The sequence below is a fragment of the Neopelma chrysocephalum genome, unplaced genomic scaffold (genome assembly GCF_003984885.1).
Source record: "Neopelma chrysocephalum unplaced genomic scaffold, ASM398488v2 Primary Assembly neopelma1_147, whole genome shotgun sequence".
NCBI lineage: Eukaryota > Metazoa > Chordata > Aves > Passeriformes > Pipridae > Neopelma > Neopelma chrysocephalum.
The window spans coordinates 11,535,462-11,548,054 of record NW_020897809.1 but is presented as its reverse complement, the minus strand read 5'-3'; the positions used below and the strand labels follow the sequence as shown (position 1 = coordinate 11,548,054).

The following is a 12,593-nucleotide window of genomic DNA, read 5'->3' as shown; positions in this document are numbered from 1 at the left end:
AGTGAAAACATTTGTGTATCTGTTTCAGTGAAAACATTTGTGTATCTTTTTCATGTATTTTGTGAATTACCTCTGATTAAAGAGGATTATATTTTTCCTTTTTTTCCACTCTTTTTTTTAAGTCAGCCTTCAGATTAAACAAAAATACATGTTTAATTTGTGTTCAGTTACAAGAATTACACTGAGCAGTGTTGGTTCAGGTTTTAATGGACAGTTTCCCTCCAAAGCTTTTACAGTTAGTGCTCACTTGCATCTTTATTCACTGGAAGGTCAAAAATAGCATAAACCTTGAGCCTGATCTACGTAATCCCCTGGAAGATGTGTTCCAACTTTGCCTCAGATCAAACTTAAGGCACGCAGGTGAAATGTCACTCACATGCCATGTGCAAATCAGTGGCATTTCTAATAGCTTTCCCTAGTGCCAAATTCACATTAGACTGGGGAATGGAAATACATCTTGTGAAAAAAAAATATACTAGAGTTTCATAACTAAATGTATTTTATGGGAAGAGGAATCAATGCAGTATCAACCTGTCTAAATGCTTATCAGTGGGCATCTGAGTCTTACCTTCATGTAAAAGTCCATAGTTAAATTCCTTATTTATGGTTCAATGGAATGGAAGGTGTTTGTGGGGAACAATGAGGTATGTGGAAGTGGGGAGGGATCGGTGCCAACAGTCCTGCTCAGCTGGTCCTTGACTCAGTGGGCTTAAGAAGGTCATTGTGACACATATAACTACAACAAGAATTTTTCAACAATGGAACAAAATTACAAAGCTCTAAAGCAATAAACCTATCAACTCTCCTTAGCTACATGGACCTTCCCTTGCTGTTCTGGTGATGCTCTTGGCATGTGAGAGTAATGAACCTCCACACTTCCCATGGAGAAGAGTTAACTTGTCCTTCCTATGCTGGAAGTGAATGCTAGAGTCAACTGCCCTGGACTTGAAGGCTCTTTGTGGAGCCTAAAATGGAAGGACATTTTTTTTTCTCTCTCTATCTTGTGTTCATGCCTTTGAAACATCACATAGTAATATAAAAATACACATGCTTTTCTTTCTTTACGCTGCTTGCTGCAGCTCAGGCTCCCCCCAGCCAGGATAGAGAGTCACAGGATCCCTCAGACACAGTGGGAAAACTTTACAAACCGTATATCATAAAAAACTTGTAATTGCACATTATAATAGAATAATTGAAATCAAATTGCTCTTTGAGATCTAAAATGTCAAAATATAATTTTCAGGCATAGATGAGCAGTGGCACTGAGCATTAAATACCTGAGCTGAGTGAAATCTGCTACTGCTGCAGGTTTCAGAGGATGTTCTGTCAATACTCCATCCTTTCTACCCCACTACAAACACCTGTCAGCCTGAATTCTGTAAGCAAAAATATTGCCTTTGTACTTGTTTATCAAGAACCTCTCTCCTCATGGAAAGTTTCCTCTTCCTGTCCTCAGCAGAAGTGTTGGAACTGGATCATTGAACTGTAAGAGCCAAAAAAAAAAAGTGTTGGAATTAGAGCTCCTTTTCAGTTGCTATCCCTAATGATGTAAAACCATGGTAATTAGAGCTGCAATCAGCTATTCAGTGCAGACTTGAACTCTTTTGAACAAGCCACTCACTTCTGTTTGCCCTTTAGGCTTGCAGTGAAGAGTGAGTTGAAAGTCATGCCACTTAAGCATCGAGCTGCCAGAAAATTTCAAACTGTCTTAGCAGCTGCTGAATTAGAGAGAAAGTGAGTCCAAACTGCATTTAGGACAAAAATCAGAACCTGGGAATCATCTGATGGTTACCACAGAGCGTGTTTACCAGTGCCAAAGCTTGTGGAATAGGAAGAGAAGTTCACCGTTTCCAGCAGTGTTTTCAGTTCTAGTACAGAGAGAGCAGAGCTTTATACTGAGGTCTTTGTCCTGTGTTTGGATCCGTAGGAACCCCTGTGAGCCCCATCTTGCTGAGCACAGAGCTGCTGGTACCAGTCCTGGTGCCTGCCACCTTTATGGTTGTTTTTCTTACTCTACTACCCAGCCGACCATGTTGTGGCAGCTCCTTCCCTCAACCCCCAGAGCAGGAGTAGATTTAATTCCTTTCTGCCCTCTGCTGTGCTCAACTCACCTCTGCATTTTTTGAAAATCTCATTTCAAGTCACCTCCTGTTTTCCTTGCCTTACTTCTGACAACCACCACCAAAGCTCCCGGTACCTTCTACTCAAGTATCTTCCATCAAACCTGTTTGTTGAATCTCTCAGCAATTTGTCACTCAGTAGAAATTATTTTGAGCTGAAAAATACCTGCTTTTGTAGAACAAATAATACCATACAGAAATAACAGGTGGGGGAATATTTTTGATAGCTCATAGGCGCACCCCTCGCTGGTTAGCAAGTCATAGTTAGAAAATCAGAATCGTAGTACGCTTAAAGAAATATATGTCCACGTGTAATGCCAAGATTTATTTTTCAAGGGCATTACTTTGTATTCCAGGGTTGTTACTTTGTAATTCCAGAGTTATGGATTTCCTGATTAAACATGGAATCTTATTTGGCATTTAAAAATCTGTCTTCTTTGTTTCCTCTTGTTTATTATTGTTACTATTTCCTTTAAGGAGATTTGCCTGGGAAGAAGGGAATCAAATTAGTAAAGTTTGTAAGTTGCTCTACAAACTGTGTTAGAAATGAAATTAAATGTTTTTAAAATGTTTTGCTGCGTGCCCTTTCCATTTTCTGAAAACAGACTATCCTAGTAAAAATATATTGTTAAAACTCATGTGAAGGAAGGAGCAGGACTGAGGGAACCTTTAGTTGAGAATAGCTGCATCTTTTTTTTTTCCAAACCACCAAGTCACTCTTTGTTATTCTCTTCCCTCTACTGAGTGGAATTATATGCTAACAAGGCCAAAAAAAGCTGATGAGACTTTAAAGCAGGTTTAAAGCAAGTTTGATGTCACATTTACTATTCTCTTACAGCCTTATTCTGATGAGGGACTAGTATATCAAGGAGCAGATACAAGAATCAGTTGAAGTCAGAAAAAGATGAAATAAAGGAAATGTTACAGGTTTGGGTATTTTTAATAAGAAGTTTGAAGTTCATACCCCTGATTAGAATTGCTTATGTGCATGTATTTCAATCCACTGTGCAAGTTAATTTTCCTGTAACAGCTCCGGAGTGTTAGATACGCCTTTTTGGGACAATGCTGTGTATTGTTATGCAGCACCATACACTGATCACTGGTAATTGGTTTTGTAAAGCAAGCGAGCAGAAACTTGTTTTCTCTTTGTGATAAAAATAAGCCGAATTTAACATTTAAAATCAGGTCGTCTTATAAATAATGTAATATTTTGGATTACGCGGTGTTTTTCCCCTTCAAAGTGCTTTACAGGTGTTAATCTCAGTGACATTAGCCGTTTGTTTTTGATGATCTGAATTTGCAAGGTTTGGGATGACTCTGCTTACCAAAAACACAAAGGGAGAAGTTTTGGTGCTGCTGACATTCATGGCAAGGCTCCCATTAGACTCCAGGAGGCAGCAGGGTTTCACCAAGGTTTTGGGTGCCTGCAAATGCCTACAGCCACAAAGGGTAATTGTTGGTAGCTTGTTCAGACACCGAATAGTTTGATATGTGTTACTAATGTCCGTACAAATAGTGCATTTGCGGGAACTAATTAATTAGCATTACCACGTCGTGCTGGAGTTTCTTGGTACAAGGCATCCAGTTGAAATAGTAAGTGACAAATTCAAATATCAAAAAGCCCAAGTGTGCAAAAATCTTACTTTAAGCTCCCAAAATTCCAGATATAAAGATACCACACAGGAGTTCTTTCTGTCTTTTTATTTCAAGCCTCTAGTATTCATATCTGATTGCCTTTCCTAAACTATAGGAGGCTAAGGAACTCCAAGCAAAGCACATTATCATATGAACACCTGATTCTAAAAAGAGCCGCTTTATAATATTAGAGTTCTGTTAATAAAGGAGACTTGGCATCACTGGTATATGAACATTTTAATTGCCTGCAGAATTTCCAGCTACTGCTGGTGTGATACATGTGAATTGCTGACACTAATCTGTTAGTCATTCGAGGCACAAGTGTTTTCCCCTCAGCTACCCTTCATTAACTCCACTTACACTGATTCTCTCCTAGAAATGAGTAAGCAAATGAAGAGATGCCTGTGAAATCTGCTTTTTGGGTCAGCATCAGCTTTACATGAGATACCCTGCATTTTTGTGGCAGCATGGCCTATCTATGCTATAGCTTGTGTCCCCCAGATATATGTGTCATCTGAGCTCCACAGTTGCTTGGAAGTGTAAAATAGGATAGAACAGTTGCTGATTCATTGTTTGGCATTTTGTTACACATTTTGATTAATTTCAAGGGTTGATATAATTCCCTAAAGTTTTGAGCTATTTCACAAAGGGTGCTTTAAGGCCAGGAGAAAACCTGTACTTAAATTATTAAGGAGGTGAACAATTAACGTGTTTGTAATAACGAAATAATGTCAGTTCTGTGTAGACCTGTGTGCTGACAGCACAATAGTGGTGGTGTGCACATTACACGCATGGCTGCCTTTTTGAGGCAGGGAATCTAGATCTGCTTTAGCATCAGTAAGAAAACCAGAGCATTTTCTGACTGCTGGGAGAAAAAAACATGGCTGAAATCTTCTCATCAGGATGTTTTATTGCCCAAACCACCTTATCTTGCAGGAAGCAGTAGGCTCTGAGATGAGAAGAAAACAGGGACTTGCTTAACAATTGAAAGATGAGAGCTCTGAAACTCTTCCTAAAGGCTTTTTTTTTTTCTCCCTAACTTGAGGTTTTGAAAGTTGGCGCTTCCACCCCCCTCCCCCCCGCCATCCCCCTTTATGTTTTGGTTTGGTTTTGGTATTCAATGCTGAAGTGGTATAAGTGGAGCAACTCAAACCCACACAAGGCTTTTTTATATCAAATGTGATGTGATGTAACACAAGGTGGCACAGCAGAACCTAACACTGTGCATTAGATAAGGCAGCTTTAGCTGGAGATGTGCCTCCCACATCTTCATCAGGATTTGTGAAGCAGGAAATGGAGCAGACTTGGAGGTATGCAGCAAGGAGGGTTTCATTCCACTCAGTTTTTCCTCCTACCCTTGCATACCGCCTGGGTGGCATTTTGGTGTGCATATACTTGTAAACAATGAGGTTTTATCAGCAACATTGCAGGTAGGTGCAGTAGCTGCTGCCTTGATTTGGCATTGTAATAACCAGTCATAACAGAACTAATAAGGTATCAGAAATCCAACAAAGGTCTTTATCACTGTAAATAAATACATTTGGAGAGCCATTAAAGGCATAACAGGTGGGCAAAACTGAGGAATAAGGATGGCTTTGTAATGGGCTAGTCACTGGTTTTGTTCTGAAACAGATTGATTTTAAATATCTATCCACCTGTCTCAAATTCTCACCATTCTGAATTTAAATTTTTTCCCATTCTGCATTGGGATGTTATGTTTATTCATTTTAAAGTTTATTTTTTCCAGGTCAGATAGACTTATTTTTGTGATGGTGGTAGTAATGAGAAGTGTACCATCTTTAAGAACCTGTTAACCTGTGTCTTTTGTGCCAGAAGATCTGCAGAGTACCATGAGCTGGACTCAGGGAGTTGGCAGGACTTGTAGACCAGACAGTCTTGGTAGAGGAGACTGAGCTTCAGGGAGGTGACACAGCTGGCTGAGGATGCTGGGGCAGGTCAGGACACTGTGGCTGAGGGTGCATGAAGGTGATGTTGGTAGGGATGTGCTGGTAAATATCAGGGGGTTTGTCTCCATCCTTCAGGGATAGTTTCTGAGATGTACAACTACGTACTTGAAATTATATGGAGTTACTGATTTATTTTAATAGAAGACTATTTTAAAACTAATAAAGTTATGTTTTCCAAAAACATCTGTAAAATCACTGTGCCCCTAGTAAAGGTTTTCTGTCTTAGTGTGCCATACGTGCCTTTGCACTCCTCAGGTCTGAATCTGGATAAGCATTCTGTAAAATATTAGCTTACTATTAAGGGATGTTATTTATTAATAGCAAAATCAAACTAATGCCAAGAGAGCCCTATTTACAGGCATCCCCATTGTGCAGGCTGCTCTCTAAATATGAAATATGAGAATGTGCCATAAGCCACCGAGTTTGGGCATGTGGATTTACACCTTGTAGCAATGCTGTGGTAAGTCTGAAGACAAATGCTCTCACTGAGAAGCATAAATAGTGATGTGACAGTAGCAAAATATGGTTTCTCCTCTCTAGTGTCCTCTATACTGAGTTTGGAGTGGCATGTGGGATTGGCTTTGAGGTGCTGCTGCCCTTTGGTACCTACATGGCCATATCAAGGGGCAGGCAGCTGAGGAGAAGGGCTTTGGGGCTGGACTCTTCAAACTTGCAGCATGCCCCCAAAATTGTGAGATGTGTTCCAGAAATAAAGCTTGTAAGTCCTGGATATTGTGAGCTTCTGGAAAAGAATAGTTACCTTTGTGTATAGCCACACATGTACGCTTATCTATATGAAAAATAGATATATAATACCTGTGTATACACACACCCTTATCCATGCAAGAAGAACATGGCAGTCTCTAATTACTTTCTAATTCTGGTGTTTAGCTTCTGAAATTCATGCGATTTCAGAAATGTAGTGTCCATGTACATATTTGTTTAAATATTAACAAAGATTTTCATTTAAGCGTATGACTCCAACAGCTCGAGCTTTATGGTAAGCTCTTCATTTAATGAGCTTCAAAATAAAAATGCAAGAACTGCTGACATGCTTTCAACCATAGGCTAGATGGTAATTGTCACGCTAATTCTCAAGCTCTTTATTATCTTACTGTCTTGGCATTACCTTATATATATTACTGCATAGTTAAATTTATATTTTCATAGTAATTAAATAGCATTTTATTAGCCTATATCTTTTTCATCGCTTCTAAAATCAATTCTCATTTGAGATGCTGAAAATATGACTGAGACTTTAACGAGGAGGAATTGTTTAGCATCCCAACCAAAAATGAGTATTTGAGGCTAATACAATTTAACATCTTCAGAGCATCTAGAACTGAAATTCATGTTAATGGCAATAATGTTCCTTGCCTCATTATGCTTTTTGTCAGTGACAGTGGGTTAATAATGCCCAAGATGATATCTTCAAAACATTGCTTTCTTAGCATTAGAATTAGAAATGTGGCATTTTTCACTGCATTTAGAAGTTACCAAACTTGATTTATGGCAGGGCTATATTCCTGCAGTGTAAATTATTCTCTTGCTTAAAGCTTGTATTGCATAGCTAATTTTTTGCTAGTGCAGTGACACTCTTGTTATGCAAATCACGATGACAAGCAGAAAAGTTGGGCAGGTACAGGTAGGGGATTTCTTCATGATGGTGCTCCTTATGCCTGCATAGGTTTGCCTCTCTTGCTGCAGATTATTCTTGTTCTTTCTCCAGTCTGGAAAAGACCAACTTTCATCTACTTTTTCAGATAGTATTTGTCCTTTATTAGAAATTCTTTGGCAATGGATTATACAGAATCAAGGGAATTGCTTTGTCACCACCAACCTCCCATTCCCTGCCCCCCTGGCAGCACTAATGGCCATTAGCATTAATTATTTAAAGTTCCTTGTTTTGCACACAGAAAGCAGTAATCAATGTTCCATGCCAGGTACATGGTTGTGTACCCTCAGACTCTGGTACTTTACCTAAACCTCATCTTTCAAAGTGTCTGTTTTCTTTGATACAGCCTTTGGTTTTTATTCAGCATGGTGTAAGCGCTATTTAGAAAGCTCAAGGGTTGTTTTTTTTTCCAGGCAGGAACATTTTCTCTGTAAATGTTAACCTTATGACACAGTCTGAAATCTTTTTCTTGTGTTTTTATTCATCTCCAACTAATTTTCAGCACTTGTGCATTCTGGGCTGAAGACAACATAATGGCAAAACCTAATGGGTGACCTTTCCACTTAGACTCACACATGGCTTATTTTGCTGTTGGATATAGATGGTCCACAAGATGTCCAGTTTGGAAATGTTCAGGAATTGCGAGAAGTGAAGATCTAGGCACAGCTGGTTTTTTCCCCTTCATGTGCAAAACCACTCCAAAACTTAAAAACATTGAGCAGTAGCCACAGATGTTGTAAGCCATAAATAAGATGATAGTCTGGCTTCCAGACTGGCTCTTAGCAATTCCAGGAACCTTTGTCCTGTGGGTGGATTGTGCAAACTGATATTGAATTGTTCCAACTTCAGTTGAAATCCCATTGAAATATATACTTTCGTGTGTTTGTGTGTGGTGAAGAGCAAAGTGTTCACACCAGCTGGCCTCCACATGGATGACTCCTATGGAGCCTAGAGGTAGGTCTTCCTTAGGATTCAACTTTAGATAATTTTGATCTACCATCTTTAAAACATGAGGCTGTGGAGCAGGGCACATTGTGTCTGGTATCCCTTTAGATAATTTTTGAGCATTTATGGCCTTCTGAGCTTTCACCAGAATCAAGCCCAGGCTGTGGTGTGGGTCTGTAATCACACATTGCATTTGTATATGCTCAGTAAAGCAGAATTTACCATGTGATGTGTTCCCTTCCCATGTTAATTAGGTTGCATAAAGACAAAGGAGTTGAGAATAATGTTCCTGTAAGAATAGAGGAGAATTGCATGTTAGAAACAGCAACACTTGGGGTCACAGTTTTGTCCCATGTGTTCTTCCATGAACTCATCGTAGGTAGGGTTAGGAACCTTACAGCTTCCCAACTCCAAAAGTTGTACCACATAAGACTGAACAATTAACACGTGCCACATATGAAGTAAGCTGAGTTGAGGCCTTAATTCATGGACCACTTTGCTCACAACATAACACAGTGTCACGCAACAGAAATACAGCTCCTAATGGGTAATGGCATTAAGAGTGCCTAAGTCATGCTACAAAACTTGCTTAATGATTTGCATTTTTTACCCTATGTTACAAAATGCAGTTGAGCAGATGGATGCAGCCAGCTGTACATAGAGCTTTAGGGAGTACTGGCGAGAAAAGAGAGAGGGTTTTGTTAAGATAAATGTAATAATCTCTGTGATAATTAGTTTAATTTAGATCCCTGCATCTGACTCATTTTTGACTAACCTTGTATGAAGCCTTTCTTGTCTTGCTGACGAGTCCATGAATTTAGTTTGATTACAATCCCTTTTTTTGTTCTTGTGGATTGCTCACTGATCACTGATATTTTTCATTAAGCAGTTGCTTTATTACATTGTTATTTAGAGGGGAGTAATTTGTGTTTTCTAATTAATTTAATTCCAGGCACATTTAGTATGTAGCTACAATGAGCCCATTCAAGGGGTTTTAGGTCATATTGACATTGTTTACCAGATGTGCTTGTTTGTTTTAAAACATTGTTAACTCTGTGGTGACAACAGTCCAATTCAATTGCTTGACTTTTTCATCTTCTCTAATCTGCATCTCCAAAACTCCACAAAATTAGAAGATGCATTTCAGGTACTGGTGAGAGGTGTCCATAGGCAGCAAATCACAGAGGAATTGTACTGCAAACAGTCTCAGTATAAACTATTACTGTTTTAGTATCAGAGCAGGGAAAAGCCTTTTGGCTTCTCTTAGCCAGGGATGTGAAGCTGTTACTCCAACCACTAAAAAGCTGGACAATGCCAGAAAGATGCAAACTGGGTGTTCAGTCCACACTTGGCCCATTTACCTTGGAAAAATTTGCAGTGAGGTTTCAGGGGAGAACACGCAGCTTTGGAAGGATGAGCTTCCAAGCAAGGCATAGTGTGAGCAGTGATGAGACTTGTTAATGGAATCAAAAGATTAATATTGTCAATAGCTGTCAATATTCCAGATTCATAGGCTTGGGCAATGTCTTTCCCAGAAGCTTTTTGGAAAAGCTTGGCGTTTTCTCACTAGTGGTGCTCCCGGGATTTGGGGGTTATTCAAGCTCTTCGTGTTCATCGCTGTTAAACACTGTATCCATTCCATCATCTGAGCATGAAAACTACCCATTATACCTATCATTTGCTCATTTGGCCTGCTGCGTCAAGAGCTGGAGTTCTGAAATGAGACCCTAATTAGATGAATAAATAACATTTTCACAGGGAAATGTACAGGCAGGTTATTCCCCTGACTATAAGCTTGTCCCATGAAAAACTGCTAACATTTGGTAACGTGTTCTGCAGTCACTTATTTTGGTGAAAAGTCAATTATTGCTTGTTCTGCTGCAAAGTCTGGCACAGAGCAGTGACACTGTAAGATACACTGGCCTCTGAAGGACTCGCCAAACAATGGTCTTGATGTGTTTTCCATTATTTTTCAACTGTTTTCCATCTCTTTGGGATCGGAACAGACAAAATTAATGACAAACTTAAAGGAAAGGTTTGTTCAGTACTTTATACTTATTAAATTTTAACATTTAATGTTTGTGATGCAATAAACTGAATTCTGATACAATATGAATGAACAGCCCAGCTGCATTTCTGCTTTATATTTTGGAGGGAGCATTTAAATTGCTGTAATATCTTTTCTGTCTCATGCTGGTGTGTTAAGGGTGCATGTGTGCACGGGGATCTGTTCTACCTATTGATTTAATAGGAAAGAGCATCTCTTGGAAAGGGAGAGTAAACGTGTGTGCATGCATGTGGAAGGAGGGAGAGAGAGAGGAGAATCTCTGTCTGTGTGTTTATCTCTGATAAATGATGCCTGTTAAAAATGTGACTTGCCATGAACATTATTAGCACTTTCCTCTTTAAGTGTATTATACAAACACAGTCCCCGTCAGCAAAAATGAAGCTGCAGTCTTGATTGTTTAGTTCAAACAGTTTTGATGTTTCATTGTCCCTCGATCAATCAGTGCCTGGAGGGATATCAGCTATTGGCTGGGAATGCATCAGTGACATGCAGAGCACAGATATTCCTCAAAAGCTTGAAAATATTTCATTTAAAATCCTCGTTGCAGTATGCATTCCAGTTTGAGAGCAACAGCAAAGTGAGCCCTGTTTATCATTTTTAGTTGTGGATCTTCCCTGTTCAGAACTAACATCTCCCAAATTACCTTAAAATGGGCATCTTCCTAGACAGATTTGTAATTCACTTGCATCACTTATTTTATTCTCTGTGTAAAAGTTAGATGAGGGCATGGGTTTTAGAATAAACAAAATGCATAAAGTAGAAAACGTAATGCGGCATAAATGCCACATAAATCACATGCTAAAGACAAAAGCAGATTTCAAACATCTGAATTACTGAGCACTTAATGTGCAATGTAATCTGTGTTTAGGTTTATGTTTGTTTCTGGAGTGTCACACAGAGCAAAATATGGGGAGTTTCCTCTCTTCGAACAGTTATAGAAAAGGGAGGTCTTGGGCATTCTTGCAAAAGGCACAAGAAAGAGCTTTTCCTGCATTTGTAGGTAAACCCCTGGACAAGTGTTTGCTGCTGGCAACTGGGCTATATGCACAAGTAGTTGATTGAAATCTCTCTTGAGTTCTCTTGCTCATCACAGAGCAAGTAAGAGGCTGCTTCAAAATGCAAAATTGTCCTTGAAAAAACCTTCCCTGGTGCCCTCACAGTTGTTTCTTCCTTTACATCAACTGCAACCTGTGTAAACCCCCCTTCTCCAAGCTCCCGAGCTTCCCCCCCAGGGGTCAAGGCACTGGTAGTGCTTGTTCTCAAGCCACAGCTCTCTGAAATTGTAGCTAATAGATAAAACCTCTGGCTTCAAAGATTTACACTGAGGATAGACAGGAAGGAAAACGTGTTTTCTCAGTAATATTCACAGTTTTAGAGATAAAAGCTTATTCTTCCTCATGCTTTTGTTTTCTTTTGCCCAGCCCGCACCTCTAGGCTCAAGCCAGTGCCCATTTTCCCATTCAAAAATCAATTTCTAGAGGAATACTTTTTAAAAAATCAACCTGTTTGCCCTGCGCCTCCGCGATTGGTCCGATAAAATCGCCGAGCTGATCGCGTCAAAAGGAAAGAGCCTCGGCTTAATTGTGAGCTAAGTCTCCCGTAATCCAGGGGAGCATTTGAGATTCTGCCCGAGCGCTGGGTTTCGGCAGCCGCTGAGGGCTGTGGGTTTCTCTCCCAGCCTCCCGGCTGCTGCAGCACAAGTCAGCATAGCTAATGCAGATAGAGCGCTCCCCCCGCTCCCTCTTCCCCGCTCCCGTCTCTCGCTCGCTCTCCCTCTCCCTGTGCTTTGATTCGATATGAACAGACTGGTAACTCCGATGCGAGAGCGAAAGCTGACATAACTCTGCAGATGGCTACGTTCGGATGATACACCTAGGGATTTTTCTTTAAGGGAAGGTAACGTTTAATGCTAATGTTTATTTTTCCCTTGTTGCCATTTTTCAGGACTGCCGGTCCCAAAGAAGAGCCCAAAGTCGGTAAGCACTTCTCAGCTACTATTTTTTGTCTGTTTGTCTGCTCTGAAGGGGAAAGGCATGAGTTTGGCTTGTTTGCTTTGTGGGTCTTGATTGTTTTAAGTTGTCTTTCTGTTGCAACCATGATTACCTTGCACGGCTCCTGCTGCATGGGGAGATGAGAGAGGAATGCAGTACGGAAGGGGGACTTGTTTGCAAATAAAGCCTCAG

General features: G+C 40.0%; 1 protein-coding gene across 30 annotated transcripts in view; it reads left to right on the top strand.

The window, feature by feature from the left end:
* Nucleotides 1-12,593, top strand: part of MAGI1 (membrane associated guanylate kinase, WW and PDZ domain containing 1) — a 339,060-nt gene that overhangs the window by 288,395 nt on the left and 38,072 nt on the right. For all 30 annotated transcript variants that reach the window (XM_027701053.1, XM_027701037.1, XM_027701055.1 and 27 more), the window contains one exon: nt 12,355-12,386. In XM_027701053.1, coding sequence (XP_027556854.1) covers nt 12,355-12,386 — 32 coding nt within the window. The remainder of the gene's footprint in view (nt 1-12,354; nt 12,387-12,593) is intronic.